The 18,617-nt window shown below is 38.2% G+C and overlaps 1 protein-coding gene across 1 annotated transcript; it reads right to left on the bottom strand.

Annotated features, from left to right (window-relative positions):
• Positions 1 to 4,365: 4,365 nt before the first annotated feature.
• On the bottom strand, positions 4,366 to 10,847 carry zgc:65851 (uncharacterized protein LOC321113 homolog). Its single transcript, XM_053481033.1, has 4 exons — positions 10,094 to 10,847; positions 7,790 to 8,107; positions 6,792 to 6,916; positions 4,366 to 6,166 (listed from the first exon to the last, which is right to left on the bottom strand). Exons 1-4 carry the CDS (start codon positions 10,793 to 10,795, stop codon positions 5,143 to 5,145), a joined length of 2,169 nt encoding a protein of 722 aa, XP_053337008.1. The 5' UTR covers positions 10,796 to 10,847; the 3' UTR covers positions 4,366 to 5,142.
• Between the last annotated feature and the right edge of the window lie 7,770 nt (positions 10,848 to 18,617).

Raw genomic sequence — 18,617 nt, 5'->3', positions numbered from 1 at the left:
CTCACACACATACACACACACACACACACACACACAGGAACGCATCCAACAAATATTTAGAGCCCAAACTGAAATTAGCCCTGAATAGTGTGTCATGTGTGAAATTTGCACGGTGCAACCGGGTGGCTATGGCACAGGATGTCTGCAACTATCATTATTATTATTATTATTATTATTATTGATATTAACATTGAAATTAATATCATGTTTATATAATTCTATATTTTCTCTTTTTACCTTTTGTACTGACTTGTTTGTGGGCTTTATTCTTTTTACAAATGTAAATATTTGTCCATGCAAAAAAAAAAAAAAAGCACCTTTAAATCTTGAACTGTTCAATAGCACCCTCTGTTGGTAAATAATGGTACTTCTCAAATGAACAGTTTAATAGCACCATCTGTTGGTAATTAATGGTATTGGTCAAATAAAGCGATTAATTGCGCCCTCTGTTGGTAAATATTAATGCTCCAAAAATGAACCGATCAATAGCACCCTCTGTTGGTAAACAATGGTATTGGCCAACATAAAGAAACTAATTGCGCCCTCTGTTGGTAAACAATGGTATTGGCCAACATAAAGAAACAAATTGCGCCCTCTGTTGGTGATCGATGATGCTCCTCAAATAAAATTCATCTTTGAAGAGTTAAATGTCTGTACTCTTTTATTTCATATAAAATAAAATGTATATATACAGTAAATATATAAATGTCTGTACTCGTTTATTTTTATTATTATTACTGTTTATATTAATATTGACATTAATATTATATTTATATAATTACATATTTTCTCGTTATTTTCTTCTGACGTATTTATTTATTTATTTATTTATTTAAAATGTAAATATTTGTCCATGCTAAAAAAGAATGGACAAATATTGAATCTTGAACTGTTCAATAATGGTATTGGCCGAGTAAAGCAATTAGTTGCGCCCTCTGTTGGTAAATAATGATACTCGTCAAATGAACTTTATTTTGACAGAGTCGTCTGATTGTGATTATAAGGGACCATTAGCATCCTGTGATTGTGTACAAAGGTGTTGGTAATTTCTTGAAATAAATGAATAAATAAAAATTAAATCGAAGCATTCAATAGCTGCTAAAACCACCCCTGTTGGTAATTCAGGCATAAATGGCACCCATCGGTTGGTGAGTAACAGTGCCCTGCTTTTAAAGAATTAAGGATTAAGCAATGTGTTTTGTTGTTTTAATTCCAACCAAGCAGACGTCACATCTGATTATCGTCTACTGAACACAAAGAACGGTGAAATAAAAACCACTTCTAAAGTCTTCTGGATTGAAATGAAAGAGTTACAAAGATTTATCGGTTGAAACCGAGGGCTTAGGAAGACATGTTGATTAAACAAGTAAATCTTTCAGGTGCAGTAAACAGCTCCTAATGATTTACACACACACACACACACACACACACAGGATTTACAGCTGAGGGATGAATCACATCCCCTGCGTGCTGCAGTGTTGCTCCGGTTCCTCTGCAGTGTTTCTCAGTTATATAAATGTCTCTGTGTGTTATATCTAGAGACATGTGGGTCAGACTACACGTTCACACAGTGGCCAAAGATACACTATAGTAAAGAATATCTGAAATGATGATCTGTAAGTTTACAGTAGCGTTTGTGTGTGTGTTTCTCTGCATCTTTGTGCCTGGCTTGCAGCATGTTCTCCTGTATCAAGTCGTGTGTGTGTGTGTTGGTTTGTAGGTCATCTGCAATGCAGACATCTATATATAGCAGAAGATGTCTGTGTGTGTGTGTGTGGGGGGGGGGGGGGGGGGGCAGGGGGAAAGCAAGGAAATTTAAAGTACAGAAACAAGTCAGAATTAAAGTCTGTTAGGTCAAAAAGAGTCCAGTGAGTGAGTCAGAGGACTAATTAGAGGATACGCCTGTTTGCTGTCAGTCTGAATCTGAGTCGAAATCCATTTAGTCCCCAGATGATTGATTGAATCTGACTCTGAATTGATCTACTGAGACTGCACCAGGGGCCATTGCGGTTGTCTAAATCAAAGTCAGAGTCCAAGTCTTTTTGCAAAGTCTGGATCTGAGTCTGTTTGCCAGCCCCGCAAAACGAAATCCTCAAAGGTTTAGTATTTATTGGATCAATAAAAAATAAATCAGACAGATTATGGATAGATTAAAGATTAAAATGTTGACTCTCAGGAACTCTCTACTTCAAAAGAAACACAGCAGCAGTAAAATTAAAAGGTCCAAAACGACAAAATGTTAAAGTGATTATCAGTACATGTCTGTAATACTAAAATATTCTTTGTGAATAAATATTCAAATAAATCCCTCTATAATACTTAAATTTAAATTCGCACAAACACTTCGTTGATCATGAACCTGTTATTTGGATGTAATTTGGCAAAAATGTGTATTTTTTTATTTAATACGCTATAATCTACTGCTGCGATTTCAGAATGTGGTTCTGTTTGCATCTGCATCGCTACACAAATAGAAATCATCACTCGGACAGAATGAAGTTGGTTGATAAACAGCTTTATTTGGCTTTGGGAGAAACGAGCAGCTCTTTCGCTCTCAGTGGAAGACTAAAAGCTCTTCTGATACAGTGTGAAAGTGAAAATGCGTTGCATTCACCATTAAGGCAATTCCAGTGTGTTCGATATCTCTTTATTCACAGATACAGCAAACAAAACTGTTCCACTCTGTCTTCTTACAGCAAAGCTCGAAAAGTTTGACCATGCAGATACACTGAACCTCCTGTCGACTCAAACGTCAGAACAGATGATGGAATGTGACATGGTACCGTTGCTTTACTGTGACATGAAGTGATTTGTGCAGACTGTGTGATTTGATCTGAAAAAGTGTTACGTAAGGCAAGTTTTTGAAAGTGGCGTCATGAAGGATGTCTCTGTTCTTGTGTGACGATGTGCCGAGGTGCTCACATTTATAGGTTATGACCAGCGGATCTGCACAAAGATTTATTACAAACAAACAAGTCAACAGGAGGGGGGGGGGGGGGGGTATTTTTTTTTACCTCCCAAAAAGCAAACTTTAAATGTTTAGTTCTTGAATTGACTAGACGCAAAAACGCAAGCTCGTATATCTGCACTCTCGAATCCATTTAATATAGTTCTGCATGAATCCTCTTTAAACTTTCAGTGTGTTTCAATATCCTTCGCTAAAAGCAAGAGCTACTGTATTTTTAGACTAAACTCGGTGTATTTGTGATGAAGCACATGGCAGGCGAGAGTACGAATGAAAATGTTTTGTCTTTCTCCTCTAAATGAATAAAGGCATTGAGGTTATGGATGACAGATTTGGCAAAACAAAATCTGATTTTTTTATGAATTTCTTAAAAACTTTGATAGTTAATTGGCTTTTAATTTTTTCTTTAACTTCTGCTTTAGTAATGGATCGACAAGGATAATGTAGCTAACATGATACCTTAAACATAAAACTTCAACATCAGCATTTATCCAAAATGCTTTAGGCCACGCCTACAGCACCAGAATTGTAACCACAAATTGGAAACAACTCACAAAATTTACCTCTAGCGCAAAGCTTCAGAAATAACAGTAAACACAATATGGTCAATTAACATTTGAATCAGAAACAAAAAACAAAAGAAATATCGATTAGATTTTTTTTTTTTTTGCCAAACTGCTCATGTAACAGTGCACAGTGAAGCTGAGACCATGTCAGATTTCTGGAGATGACCAGTTCAGCTGCTGGATCTAGAGGGCTGGTTTGAGCCAACATGTTGACTTGACCCAATCTGGGTATACTGGGTTGTGGATTTAAAAGGAACCAGGAATACTGCATGAAAATTTCTATCATTTCTATCATTTCTTACAGCATTTGTTAAGAAAGACCTGAAAAGGTGTAAAGTTAAACAAATTAGCTTAATTGAAGGGATCAGATATATATTTCTGTAGGATGTAAGCAACTAAATTATTACTATGTAGTAGGCTAGGTAAAAATTATGCTAGCTAATGTTATCTGGGGAAAAATTTGTTGGCTTCCATTAATAAATAGGAAAAAAAATTTTTTTTACATTATTATAGTTGCAGCCGACTATAAGTTACCTGTAACTTAAATCAACAAACTTAAAACAAAAAAAATGTTTCTGTAACATCATTAAGGTGCAGTGTCGCTGAGAAAAAGTATGCTAACTAACACTACATGAAAGGGTGACATTTGGCTCCTTGTAATAAATAAAATAATTTGTATTTTTGTAAGGAATTTTAAATTTTTTATACGTTTGCATTTTTTAAAATTAAGTGGTCAAATTATTTAAAATTACACTTTATTTTACAGTTACATCTAACATTAAGATACCTAACTTCAGGGAACTACATGATTATTTATATTATGTATAACTGGTTATAGATGTAATCAGTCTGACGAAATGAATGCTAGTGATTTCATCCTAAAGAAGAACTTTTGAATTTTGGATGAGTGTTTAAGTACGACATGTCCAAATTTAAGACATTCTAACATATGTAACTATAAATATACTGTATATGCTTCTGTTTAGTTTGTTTGGAGATTCAACTCGTACATACTTTGAGGCTAACAATTTAACGAACACTATTAATGTTACTTTTAGCTAGTTTAAAATGACATTGTTTATTCACTGTAATGTCATCTTAAAATATCGGCTACCACCGTAGTCCAGTTTGATTTGTGTTTCATCACTCACGACTTTAAAACATTCACAGATACAATACTGAGTTTTGGTTGACAATGAGTGTTTTTGTCAATTGATCTGGTATTGAAAAGAGTGCTAGCTAAAGATTTTTTTGTGTTGATAGGACTCACGGGAAGCAACGTGCACACTGTACCTAGTCACTTTTCACCCACATATTAAGTTTAAAAATCACGCCAGTTGATCAGATCAACATCTCAACCCAAACCAGCACTGAGTTTCTAACCCGTATACCACAAACTCCTAAACGTTAAGGCTCTTTACTGAACATTCAGTGGTCAGTGCATGAAATGCGTAAAGCTACTGAGGAGATCTGTGAGGTCAGCATGGAGAATGAGATGTAGGAGGCTGCTTCCTGAATGGATGATGAAGATGAAGACGACATTGTATTGACTGAGATGTAAATAAGGTTAGAGTCTGTATCTGTAAGTGGACAGGTGAAGAGGACGGGACTTTACTTGCTCTGGTCTCCTTTACTGCTTTCGGTTTTCTCTGCTTTGCTCTCAGTTTTGGTCTCAGCCTTAGCATCTCCTTCCTTCTCTTCGCTCTTCTTCTCTTTCTCTTTCTCTACCACCATCTCCTTGTCCTTCTTCTTCTCCTCTACCTGCTCTTTTACCTCTGTCTTCTTCTCATCTTGCACCTTAACCTCTGTCTTATCCTCTTCCTGTTCCTTTACCTCTGTCTTCTCCTCTCCCTGCTTCTTTACTTCTGTCTTTTCCTCTTTCTGTTCCTTTACTTCTGTCTTCTCCTCTTCCTGTTCCTTTACTTCTGTCTTCTCCTCTTCCTGTTCCTTTACTTCTGTCTTCTCCTCTTCCTTTACTTCTGTCTTCTCCTCTTCCTGTTCCTTTACTTCAGTCGTCTCCTCCTCTTCCTGTTCCTTTACTTCTGTCTTCTCCTCTTCCTGTTCCTTTACTTCTGTCTTTTCCTCTTCCTGTTCCTTCTTCTCTTCCTTCTCTTCCTTAACCACCTCCTCTTCCTCACCCTGGGCTACTTCCTCTTCTTGTTCTCCTTCCTCTCCTTGTTCTCCTTCCTCCCCTTGTTCTGCTTCTTCTCCTCCTTCTTCTTCTTCACCACCTTCCTCTTCTTTATCCTCTACTCCTCCCTCCTCCTTCTCCTCCTCTTCTGCCTCCTCTTCCTCTCCTCCTTCCTCCTCAACTGCTTCTTCTTGTTCTTCTTCTCCTCCTCCTTCTTGTTCCTCTACTTCTTCTTCCTCTTCCCTTGCCTCCACTTCCTTTTCGCCCTCTTCCTCCTCAGTCTCAGGTTTGGCCACGCCCCTCATGTAGGAACCCAGGGTGTAAGCACGTCCCACCGAGTAGGAAACGGGAGAGTAGGTGGGGTGAATCGAGGTCGTGCCTACGTTGACGGCAGAGTAGGTGGGATGAATCGAGGTAATGCCCACGTTGACGGCAGAGTAGGTGGGATGAAGAGAGGTCATGCCCACGTTGCCCAGACGGCACTCTTCACTTTCCAGCAATTTCCTGTAAGGATACAAAGCAAAATGTTTGGAATTAGTGTCTGTGTTTGTTTTTTACTGAAGACCATGGGTTTTAATTAACCTAATATCTATCTTTTAAGCTAATTATTTATAATTTTGTGCTATGCTAGCCATTAAGATATGTTTAATACATTTTGATTAGCAACTATACTTCAGTGCTTGATGAAGATTGTAAGGCTAGCATATTTTAAAAAGTGACACAAACACGAACTAGCACAATTTTGATTTTATGTTTCATTAACGTACATTAAAAGTTATTATTTTCTAATGCTAAAATCAAACGCATGTACTTGTAATAAGGTTAAAAACATTCAATTGATCATTGTTGCTAGGGAACAGCTAGCTACTGACTGTGGTAAACAGTTTAGCAAGCTAGCATAGAGATGTTAATTCTTTTATACAGACAATGTAAAGGCAAAGTGATACTGAAAATATGACAGAACTGTGTAAAATAGCATTAATGTTAGCTAAGATTGTGTTAAATGATTAAAAAGAGATGTCATAGAACTACAATTACAAAATTCGATAGGACTTTTACCATAGACCGCTAACCAAACTGGGATCTGCCGTACTGAGAGCAAAACAAGCAAAACAAGACGTGTGCCTACCTGTAGGAGGCGATCTCGATGTCCAGGGCCATTTTGACGTTTAGTAGCTCCTGATATTCGCGCAGGTGACGGGACATTTCTCCTTTAGTGCTGTGCAGAGCGTCTTCTAGCTGAGCGATCGTCTCCTGTCCAAACCAAACAAAAGATTCGCGATTATTACAGCTCAGGCAATAATAATAATATTATTAATATTAATAATAATAATAATAATACCTATAATATATTTTTTTTACATTTTCTATCCATTCTAAAGAGTACTTAAAACCTCTGTTTATTTAATATCGTGTAAAATATGTCGATGGATTTTATTAATTTAGCTAGCTTGTTAGTTATTTTTCATCACACAAAGACATTTAAATACCCGTAGGGCCAGGGGTAGCCCAGTGGTTAAGGCATTGGACTGCAGTTCGGAAGATCCCAGGTTCTAACCCCACAACCACCAAGTTGCCACTGTTGGGCCCTTGAGCAAGGCCCTTAACCCTCAACTGCTCAGATGTGTAATGAGATAAAAAAAAAATAATAATGTAAGTCGCTCTGGATAAGAGCGTCTGCCAAATGTTAATTATTCATCAATTTTATAATGTTACATTAAAAAACATTTTAAAAAGTTTGTCATTTTTAATTTACAAAATTTACAAGCTTACCAAAGTTAGATGTTATTTTTTATACAAATTATACAATTATGAATTATTTCCATGTTAAATTGTCAACACTTTCAATATTTTCATCACATAAGCTGTCTATTCTTTTAATTGTTTGTAGTGAAGCATAAATACTTACTTATAAACAGTATGTTAAATATATTATATGTTAAATTTAGTGTATTTAATTCATATATAAAGTTTAAATAGTATACTTTATAATAGTTATCCTGTAGACCATAAGTAAACTATATTTACTATATATATATATATATATATATATATATATATATATATATATAATGTATTTAGCTAAATTAGGTTTTCTATTTGTGTGTTCGTTCATCTCGCTCTCACCTGCAACTCTCCGATCTCGGTGCTGTGGCGATCCTCCATCTCGGCCAGCTGTCGCTCGAGGGCCTCGTTGTGATTGCGCAAAGCTTCAATCTCCAGCGTACGTGCCTGGACCTGGCGTCGACATGAGCTCAGCTCGTCCCTGGTCTGTTTAATGGCACCTGTGTCACGTGTTGTCGCCGTGGTCACCCCCGCGAACTTGGAACGGTACCAGTCCTCGGCCTGCTGCTGGTTCCTGGAGGACAAAACTTCATACTGCGCCCGAATGTCCTTCAGAGCCACAGTGAGATCCGGTTTGCTCATGTCCATCTCCACAGAAATCTGAAAGAATGCATTTAAAGAAGAGATAAGTAAGGTTTAGCGTCCTCTGCTGCTACAAGTTCCTCGTCTTTATCTAGGAGGCCTTGTCTGATAAAGCACATTGTCTTTTACATCATTCTTTTAAATTATCTGAGAAATGGCACCCGGATAAACTATGGGAAGAAAATGAGCCAGGGAAGGCTGTGTGATTCTCTGGCCGATTATCTTCTGGGAAACCTCAGGTACTGCAATTCATTACTCTGCCACATCTCACCTACCTAAACACTGAAACAGACCAAGTCACCCCCCATGGAGACAGTGTTCTCTGATATATGTGGTCCCTTTCAGCAAGATTAAAGCGCCCTGACAAACTGCACACATGTTCAGGAATGGTTTGAGGAACCTAAAACAAGTTTAAGATGTTGACTCCTCCACCTCCAAAGTCCTCAGGTCTCAATCTGATCGAGAAACAAATGGAGAAACACATTTGATCCATGGAGGCTCTACTTCACAAATAACAGGACCTTCAGAGGTCTAGTGAAGTCCAGGCCTTGATGAGTCAGAGCTTTTTTGGAGACACAAGACACAAGGCACAACTACTCAATATTACACAGGTGGTTTTAATATCATGGCTGATCGGTGTGTATTTCTGGCTTAGGTAAATGTGTTTGTAGTTTTCCACAGCAGCTATAACAATCATCAATCTTATCATCCACAAGTCTCTTATAACTGCTTAAAGATGAACTTACTAGCATTATTTAGTCTAAAAATTGATAATATTGTACATCAGAAACTGGACACTGTTCTTCAGTGCTGCCGATGCAGTAATCTTTTTAGTGTTGTGTGTGTGTGTGTGTGTGGTTCTGCAGTGGATGAGAGCTGCAGTGATGCTGCCGTGAGGTGAGATGTGCACTACAGAGTGCTGATTCAGGACAACACGCCCTGTGCGAGAGATGATGCTGCCAACGAGGTTCAACACACACACATACACACACACGAAAATCCGCAGTGCTGAATCACTGACTGCTGATTTAACAACCGCACGCTGCTTTGTCATTAACTCTTCAACAGCTTGCAAACCTGCAGCAATAAAATACATCTTTAAGTGTTTGTTTAGTGTGTTTTAAAGTCATTTAACTGTTAGTAATATCTCATACTGCAGTGCTGATGTAGTGCCTTATAGTGCTGCTTTAGTTATAATGTTAAACATCCTGCTTCTTGTAATTGTTTTATTATTAGTAGTAGTAATAGTAGCTACTCATACTAGTATTAGTATTATTACAAGTTATTCATTCGTAATGTAGACAATGTAGTTGTTGAGAAGAGTAATTAGTTGTATTTTTAACAATATCGTTAGTATTACTATTATTAAAGGTACCAACATTAAATGTATCTGATGCAAAGGTTATGTTGTAACCATAAAATCTAACTGTTTAATTATTAAATAAATTATTTAATTATTAGTTTTTGCATAATAACAGCAAAAGCAGCAGCAGTAATAATAATAATAATAAAGTAGAAGAAGGAGAAATAACAGAATTATTATTATTATTATTATTATTATTATTATTATTATTATTATAAGTTATTCATTCTAAATGTAAACAATGTGGTTGTTGAGAACAGTATTAAAAATATATTATTAGTCTATTAGTATATTTATATAACAGTATCATTAGTATTGCTATTATTAAAAGACATTAAACATAACTGATGCAAATGTTGTTTTCACTATGAAAGTGAAATTATTCAATATTATATTATTTAATTATTGTTTTGGTTATTGTTGTATAATAGCAGCAGCAGCATTAATAGTAGTAGTAGTAATAATACTAATAAGAATAAGAATAAGAAAGAACGTAATAATAATAATAATAATAATAATAATAATAATATAGAGTTATACATTTTAAAATGTTCTAAAAGTTTTTTCCTAATATTGTTATAATTATAATGAAGTGTAATAATTAGCATTTGGTTTTTAATTGTAATTGCTCTTATTAGCACCTGGGAGGCTTGCAGTGACGCCTGCAGCTCGCGCACTTCCTCATCGTGCACTTTGCGCGCGAAGTCGATCTCGTGCAGCAGCGACTCCACCCTCTTGTGCAGCTCGAGCTCGTGCAGCGCCCCCTCCTCCGCCTCCTTGCGGCAGTGCTGCAGCTCGCGCTCGGCCTCCTCGCGCAGGCGGCTCTCCTCGCGCAGCTTGTCCTGGACGCGCGCGAGCGCCTCGCCGAGTTGCGCGTTCTCGAGCTGCGCGCGGCTCCGGTCGCGCTCGAGCTGGTCGGCGCGCTCGCGGAGCTCGCGCAGCTCGCGCTCGTAGAGGTCGCGGAGGCGCGCTGGCTCGGAGCCCAGGCTGCGGCGCAGGGACTCGGCCTCGGCCTCGAGCGCGCGGTTGTGCTGCTCGAGCTCGCGGACGCGCTCGATGAACGAGGCGAAGCGGTCGTTGAGGCCCTGCAGCTGCTCCTTCTCGTTGGTGCGCACGATCTTCAGCTCGGTCACCGAGGCCGCTGAGTGCGCCAGATCCGCCGCGTCCGCCGCCGGTGAGGATGACAGCAGGCCGGTGGACACGCGGCTGCGGTACGCGCCCCCTCCGTAACCCCGGTAACCAGCCGAGGACCGGGGCGCAGGAGGAGCGGCGGACACCCGAGAGGAGTCCCCGAAAAACTTCCGGTAGGAGCTCGTGGCGTAAACGTCGCTATGGCAACTCATGATGCCGAGGAGGAAAGAAGAGAGCGAGAGACAGAAGTACAGAGGAATGGAGAGGATGAAGAGGAGAGAGAGAGCGTGCTTTATATATATACACAGAGGAAGGGAGAGGAAGGGAGGGGGGATAGAAAACTGATGAGAGAGAGAGAATTATAGAGTGAAAGGAGGTGAGGAGAAAAAAGGAAAAAGGGATAACAGGGGAAAGGGTGTGTGTCGTGAGAGAGAGATGAGGTATAAGACAAAAATTAAGGCTGCAAGAGAAAGAAGGAAGATGAAAAAGAATAAGAAATAAACCTAAGAGATAAAGAATGAGAAATAAAGCTATGTGAGAAATTATAGAAAGAACGAGTGTTTCTATCTATCCATCATTCATCAGGGAGTAACCTAAGGAGGAAACATGAAACTTATTAACATGTTTTCATATCAAACCTTCACAGGTTCTCCAAGAATGACAAAGAAGAATGCTTTAGGGTTCTAGATCATTTCAAAAAGGTGTGTGTGTGTTTTGTACTTGTGCAAAGTGACAGGTTATATTTCTATATAGTTCTTTGTGGTTCTTTATGTTACTAATAAGAATATTGGTTATGTCGAGTGGAGATTGCTGCATTTTGTGTGTGAGAGCGAGAGATAGGTGAGATATAAGACAAAAAAGCATGCCAGAGACGGAAGGAAGGTGAAAAAGACAAAAGAGAATGAGAATAAAGCTTTGAGAGAGAAATAACGAGAGAAATCCATCATTCATCAGGAAGTAATCTAAGGAGGAAACATGACTTGTGTTTATTAGCATGTCTTCACATCAAAACCTTCACAGGATCTCCAAGAAGGACAAAGAAGAATGCTTTAGGGTTCTAGATCATTCCAAAAAGGTGTGTGTGTGTGTTATAGTTGTGCAAAGTCACAGAGGCTATGGTTCTTTATAGTTCTCTGCTTAAGTCGACTGAAAACTGCTGCATTCTCTATGTGAGAGCGAGAGAGAAAGAGAATACAGCTGTGAGAGAAAGAACAAGTGTTTCTATCTATCCATTATCCACCAGGAATGACCAGGAATTACTTTATTAACATGTTTTCACAAGAGTTTAAAGCTTCTCTCTGTGTGCAGAACACTTTGACATACAGTAGAGCCTCACAGGTTCTCCAAGGAGGACAAACTAGAATCCTTTAGGGTTCTAGATCTTGTCTTTGTGCACAATGACAAAGTGATTATAGTTCTTTGGTTAAGTCAAGTGGAGACTGCTGCATTCTCAGTGTGTGTGTGTGTGTGTGTGTTGGCTGCACCTCTCCGCCGCAGTGGCGGAATATGAAATGAGATGACGAGGTTTCCGTATACTTGTCCCTCTCTCTCTCTCTCTCTCCCTCTCTCTTTCTTACACACACACACACACACACACACACACACTTGGAAGAGTTATGACTCCATAAATTAAATCAATATTATTAAAAAGAAAATTTGAAGGTAGAGATAGAGCAAGTAGCCAGTCTGTGTGTGTGTGTGAGAGAGAGAGAGAGAGTGTGTGTGTGTGCGCATGTGCATAGGGCACTAATGCTGTCGCATCAACTGGTCAGCACTTTTTCCAAATGCTTGAGACAGGATATTTTAGCTCTGCCTGGGAGACAGAGACAGCTTAAAGACCTGAATCAGGCCATTCTGAGAAACAGAAAGTGTGTGTGTGTGCATTTGTGAGTGTGAGAGAAATGAGGTGAGAGAGAGGTGTGGTTTGGAATCTGGCACCAAGGTACCTTCTCCAGCGCATCCCACAGACACTAAATCGGATAGAGAGCTGGAGAATTTGGAGGCGGAGTCAACACCTTGAACTCGTTTTCATGTTCCTCAGACCGTTTCTGAACAGTGTGTCAGGGTGCATTATGCTGCTGAAAGAGAATACTGATAGCAGAGAAAACCATCTTCATGAAGGGCTCTAACCTGCTCAGCAAGAAGGTTTCGGTAGGTGAGCATCATACTGCCTCCGCCCGCTCGCCTTCCTCCCATAGTGCATCCTGGTGTCAACTCTTTACTACACACTTTACTAAAAACGCTAGGTTGCCTTTGTTGGGTCATTTTTCTGGGTTATTTACAGAGAGTTGTGTAGTTTTTGTGTAACCCAGCTGCTGGCTTGAAGTTTGCTTGGCCCCTCCCCCAAAGTTCACCGGTGTATTCAGCGGCTGTCACCTTCGTGTCTTCTCTCTTGAGCTTCCACACCGCTGATGACGGTTCATCCTCCTCGTGCATTTAAGGGAAAATGACGTTTAATACTGTACAAGGTCTGTATACACATGTTCACTCACCTACGTCACATATAACTGAAAAATGATCACGATATGTAACATTTATTACAGTTACCGTGTATGACGATTTAGCTAACAATAGCTGCTAGTTAGCCAGGAACCCCACCTGTGTGTAAAAGAAACGGCTAAGATGTCTGAGCTTTTTAGCTAGAATGTTTGCAGGGTGTACAAAGATGGTGAAGTGATGAATGAACGCTAAACTGTTAACTGTAGTGCTAGCATGACGCAGGCATTTAGTTAGGTTGCTAGCGTTAGCAACCACATATAACAATTATAAAGAGTTATAACAATATTTTATACCTTTCCCCCTTTGGTAAGTACGCTAATATGTAATCATTAACTGCTGCTTGTAAGCTAACCAGGTCGCCCCCTCTTTAACCCAAAGCTGCTTGTGATTTAGGCTAAATTAACTATCAGTCAACGCACCAACTACAGGATAAAATACCACAACTGTACAGATAACTACTAGATGGAAGTATTAATATTTGGGTGATTGTAATGTGCCAGTATGACACCAGCCATGACAATGCATTTTCTCAGTAATTAGCTTAAAATCAACGCAGACCACAAGATCAACTAGTCTTACTTTTATATATATATATATATATATATATATATATATATATATATATATAAGCTTTATCCTAAAAGCCATGCTTATTTTGCTGTTTTATTTTTGCTAGTAGCTGTCTCCATGTTTTTGTTTCAGGTTACCTATACCCTAGCTTTGTCATTTTTTATTTAGTATCAATCCTATTACACACTAAATTAAAAGTCTTATTCAGTTTAATCTTTGCTATTCAACAAAATGTTTACTTTTTTTCATTTCTTTCTTTCTAAGGTTGGAACCAACATGGTGGAATACCTCCAGCAGGCTGAAGTGTCAAAGCCGTACCCCTACATCCTGACGTTGGGAGATGATGACCAGCGCTGCTCTCAGGCATTCGTCATTCTGGTGGGACAGACTCTGGAGCAATGCACACTACTTGGGGCGTGTGTGCTTGTGCATGTGCATGTGTGCATGTGTGTGCATGTGTGCTTCAAGGCATTTTATATTTTTGACATTAACTATCCAAAGCAGTGTGCTCCTGTATAGGACTTTTTGTAATGTTGCTATTAAATAGCGAGGCCTACTTGAAAAGTCATAGACAGTGTTTGTATGTTAAAATGAGACCAGGGCTGGATAGTTTTGTTCTGCAGAAAAGATATCTAATGTCACAGAGAGATCCTGCTCTGTAGAAGCTGCCTCAGCCTATTTGTGCAATGACTCCATTCTGCTCTTGTGAGTAATAGTATAGTAATGATGTCGCTGTGGATTATCTGTTCTTGTGCTTTTGAAAAATAAATGTTTTTTTTCTATGAACATTTAATAGGATGTTGTTTATTGCATATATGTATGGTTTGCAAAACTTGAAAGTTTTTTTATTTGTAATAGACCAGTATATCAAAGTAATTTAACTGTTTAATAGACATGAGTAGTTTTTTTTTTTTTTTTTAAGATTTACTGTAAAACATGAATATAACAATACCCTATTCGTGAGGTAGAATTAACCCAACATTCCAGTTAAAATGAACCAACATCTGGGTAGAACACTTGACCAATTTATGTGGTAGAATTAACCCAGCATTATAGTTAAATATGACCCAGCATTTGGGTTGAGTATTTAAAAAATTTAAATGAACCCAGCATGTAGTTGGTCCAATATTTACAGTACCCAGCAACTGGGTTAAAAACAACCCCAGTATTTTTTAGGGTGTATGTAAGCGACACACGCTGTATGGATGGAGCCAAATACAGGGCAATCTTAAAAAGAAATCCTATTAGAGTGTGCAAAAGACTTGTGACTGGGGAAGAGTTTCACCTTCCAGTAGGACAAGGACCCTAAACATCAATGTTTACATGTATACAATGGACAAGTACAATAGATGTGCAAAGCTAGTGGAGACATACCCCAAAAGACTGTAATTGCAGCGAAAGGTCCATTTGTGGTTGTAACATGACAAAATGTGGAAAAGTTCAAGGGGTATGAATACTTTTGCAAGGCAATGTAAACGACGTAAAAGAAAACGTGATTCATCGGACCAGGACACTTTCATGGTCAGGAGCTTTTGTTGGGTGACGCTGGTCTGCAGCTAAGCGACCGCATACACAGCAAACTACTGTATGATGCACTGTGTGCATTCTCACACCTTTCTTTCAGAGTCAGCATTCACTTCTACAGCAGTTAGTGCTACAGCAGCTCTTCTGTGGGATTGGACGAGACAGACTAGCCTTCATACCCCACATGCATCAGTGATCCCTGGGCACCCATGACCTTGTCTCCAGCTCTTCAGTTGTCTCTTCTCCGAGCATTTTTGGTAGGTACTAACCACTGCATACCAGAAACACCTCACGACATCTTCAGAGGTACGCTGACTCAGTCACCTAGCATCAGTATGATACTACTGTCAGTGCTGCTGTTGTAGAAAATAAAATTAGCATCTTCTGACCAATCAGAATCCAGAAATCCACAGGACTTCGGTATAAACTTCACTTTATATCCAATTTCAGAACATCTACAGGGCTTCTGTATTTTCTCTGTTGTAATATTTTCCAACATTATTCTTGAAAGCTTTTGTTAGTGATGTATTTTTTCGTGTGTTTTAGTTCTGTATTTATTTGTAGCTAAAAATAAAAATATGCTTTGTAATCTTTGGAGTTGAAATGAAGAGAGATCCTTTTAAAATTTAGCCACTAGGGGGCAGAATGTGACCAAAAACAAATGAAGAAAAAAATCTGATGTTCTTCCTTACAATTAACACTAGATGGGGTATGAAGGTGTTTAAATACTAACATTTATTTTGTAGCTGGTTTGTTGTGCCATTTAGCTAGGTTCTAGACAGTAAACATGTCCTGATTGATCAAATACATCTGGTGGATATAAAGTGGATATCCCAGCAGCTAATTAATTAATGCTCATTAATGACATTTTAGACATGAATGTTGAACAGGAAGCTCAAAGGGGGAAAAACTACACAGACTGGCATCAACACTGAAAAACTAGCCTTCCTGGAAAATTAGCTATAACCAGCTAGCTTTATTTCAATAGTAATCAGTTTATATTAATATGCTGGATGTAATTAAATTATCATAAAATAGTAATAGTAATAAACCATTAAGTGTATTTCTCTCTAAATGTCTGTGAGCTCAGCTAGCGGCGGAAGCTCTTTTTATATCATTGGATTTTCTCTGTTTATAAACATCACTGCACATCCTAGCGGGATTCATAACCCGGGATTGCTGGACAATTTTAAAGACATAATAATAAATGATATGCATTTTCAGTTCTTACTGTAACACAACACATCTTGAGTTCTGAGATAATTCAAATTATCTATAAATTAGTTTTGTAATAAAAGAGCAAACCACACAGAATTTTAAAGGAATTTGTTTCTTTATTCAACTACCATCACTGCTAAAACCAGTGGGCATTATCTTACAATATCATGAACATATAATCATTCATAAATACCAATCATTTTTAGTTCTATCACTATTTTTTATAACTGGTTTATCAGTTATGCTAGTCCCACACATTTGAGAGAATTTCATGTTTAATATAGATGTTTATCATCTTCAGTGAGTGGACTTTTAGATTTTTTTTTTTTTTTTAAAGTAATGATTCCCACTCCTAATACCAACATAATTAGTTATGTAACAAAAAAGTTATAATAATTAACAGTTATAACTTTTATAGTTAATGATAGCCAGCTAGCTAACACAAGCTAACAGTATCGCAACCCTCATTGCTAATGCTAGCCAGCTAGTCATCAGAAAGTAACAAGAAATCATTTCTGAATGTAACTTTATTTTAAATGTATAAACACTTATACATAAATACAAGTGTTAATGATAGATAAGTGTAAGCATAAACAACTGTATGGAACTATAGGTAGTTAAGTGGTTAAGGCATTAGACTATGGTTTGGAAGGTCCCAGGTTCAAACCCCACAATGACCATGTTATCCCTGTTGGGCTCTTTAAGTGAGGCCCTTAACCCCTTAACTGCTTAGATGTATAATTAAATAAAAAAGTAATCATTCTGAATAGGGGCGTCTATCAAGTGCCGGAAATGTATAATTGATATGCAAGTGCGAAGAATTTGCTGTCTGGGATGTGGTTTAGCCTCTCTATGACGTGTCCTTTTGCCTTCGACATACTGATCCACATAAGTCTCTAATAATATTCTTCTCATCAACATACCAACACACACACACACACACACACATTCCAAAAAGAGGGCGGACATCCATGACTCAGAAAACCACAATTAAGCGCATGAAGGCTACTAAACCAGGTCAAAGATATTATTATCTCTCTCTCTTTCTGTCCCTCACACGCACACACACACACACACACACACACACACACTCAAACACACCTAGTGGCCTCTCCCAGGCTCCTCTTACACAGGTGAGGTCGAGAATAGAAACTGAGCCTGCAGTGAGTGAAGTACTTGTTAATCTGCTGTTATGTTGTAAAGCAGTCGATAGAGTCCACGTGGATCCAAATTGCTTACCAACTAACCATTATTTTTGTCAACATATATTTCTTATCAATTTAGTACTTGCAAAATACTGTTGCTATCAACTGTCATCCTAAAATTTTCTGGTGTAGTACATGGACGTAGTTGTATATACGAAGTCAGAGTTGACATGTACATGAATTTTATAATCTATGGTTCCATTATCACTGTTATTGTTAATGTCCATTAGTGTTTGTAAAATATTTCTTGTGATAATTATTTTTTTCCGTAACAAGGTTAAGAACTGTTAAACACTGAGTTGATGATAGCTACTGTAGTTATGCAACTAACATCATGCTGTAGCCACTACGCTAAGGCACCAAACAGCAAGGATAAATAAAATTGTTGGTAAGAAAAAAAAAAAAAAATATATATATATATATATATATATATATATATATATATATATATATATATATATATAAAATAAAGTGACTGGCATGACATAATAAATGTTTTTTTGGGGGGGGTTTGGAATGTATTTGCTAAGTCTTATTTTTACTTTTGCTAAAACACTGCTAACATATTGTATAGCATATTGTTAAAATAATATTTATTTATGTTCAAAAGTAAACTTGACGTTTTCATTAGTATGACGGCTCTGTATTTATGGTCGAGTGTTTTGCACCATATAGGCCGCGGTACACATCTTTGCCTCCCCCTCTCTTCTCTCCCCATCTGCTCGTGCATGGCCCCGTGGTGGAGCCTCCATCTTGTTTCCTGTCAGGCGGAGAGACATGGAGGCAGGGGGCCCAGAGTTCACCATCTGATGGACAGCTTGAGTTGGGCCATATGTCTATGTCACACTTTATACCTTTATCTTTTTGTAGCACATGAGTCAATCCCTTCTGTTATTAATACATTAGTGTTAAACAAGTGTGTGTGTGCTGGTTGCTGATATGCAACCTATTTGAATACTTGATGCTTAATTTGTACAGGGAAACAGTGCACTGCCACTAGGGGGTGCTTTACTTGGAT

The sequence above is a fragment of the Clarias gariepinus genome, chromosome 21 (genome assembly GCF_024256425.1).
Source record: "Clarias gariepinus isolate MV-2021 ecotype Netherlands chromosome 21, CGAR_prim_01v2, whole genome shotgun sequence".
In the NCBI taxonomy this organism is placed as follows: Eukaryota; Metazoa; Chordata; class Actinopteri; order Siluriformes; family Clariidae; genus Clarias; species Clarias gariepinus.
Note: the sequence above shows the minus strand (reverse complement) of the source record. Positions and strands in the feature narration are given on the sequence as shown.

Bases quoted from the DNA above. Each gene is read 5' to 3' on its own strand.
- zgc:65851 (XM_053481033.1), bottom strand. From the start codon at position 10,795: ATGAGTTGCCATAGCGACGTTTACGCCACGAGCTCCTACCGGAAGTTT. The intron at 8,108-10,093 runs GTGCTAATAAGA...GCATTCTTTCAG, and splicing joins CGTCACTGCAAGCCTCCCAG to ATTTCTGTGGAGATGGACAT. The intron at 6,167-6,791 runs GTAGGCACACGT...GTATCCTTACAG, and splicing joins ATCGAGATCGCCTCCTACAG to GAAATTGCTGGAAAGTGAAG.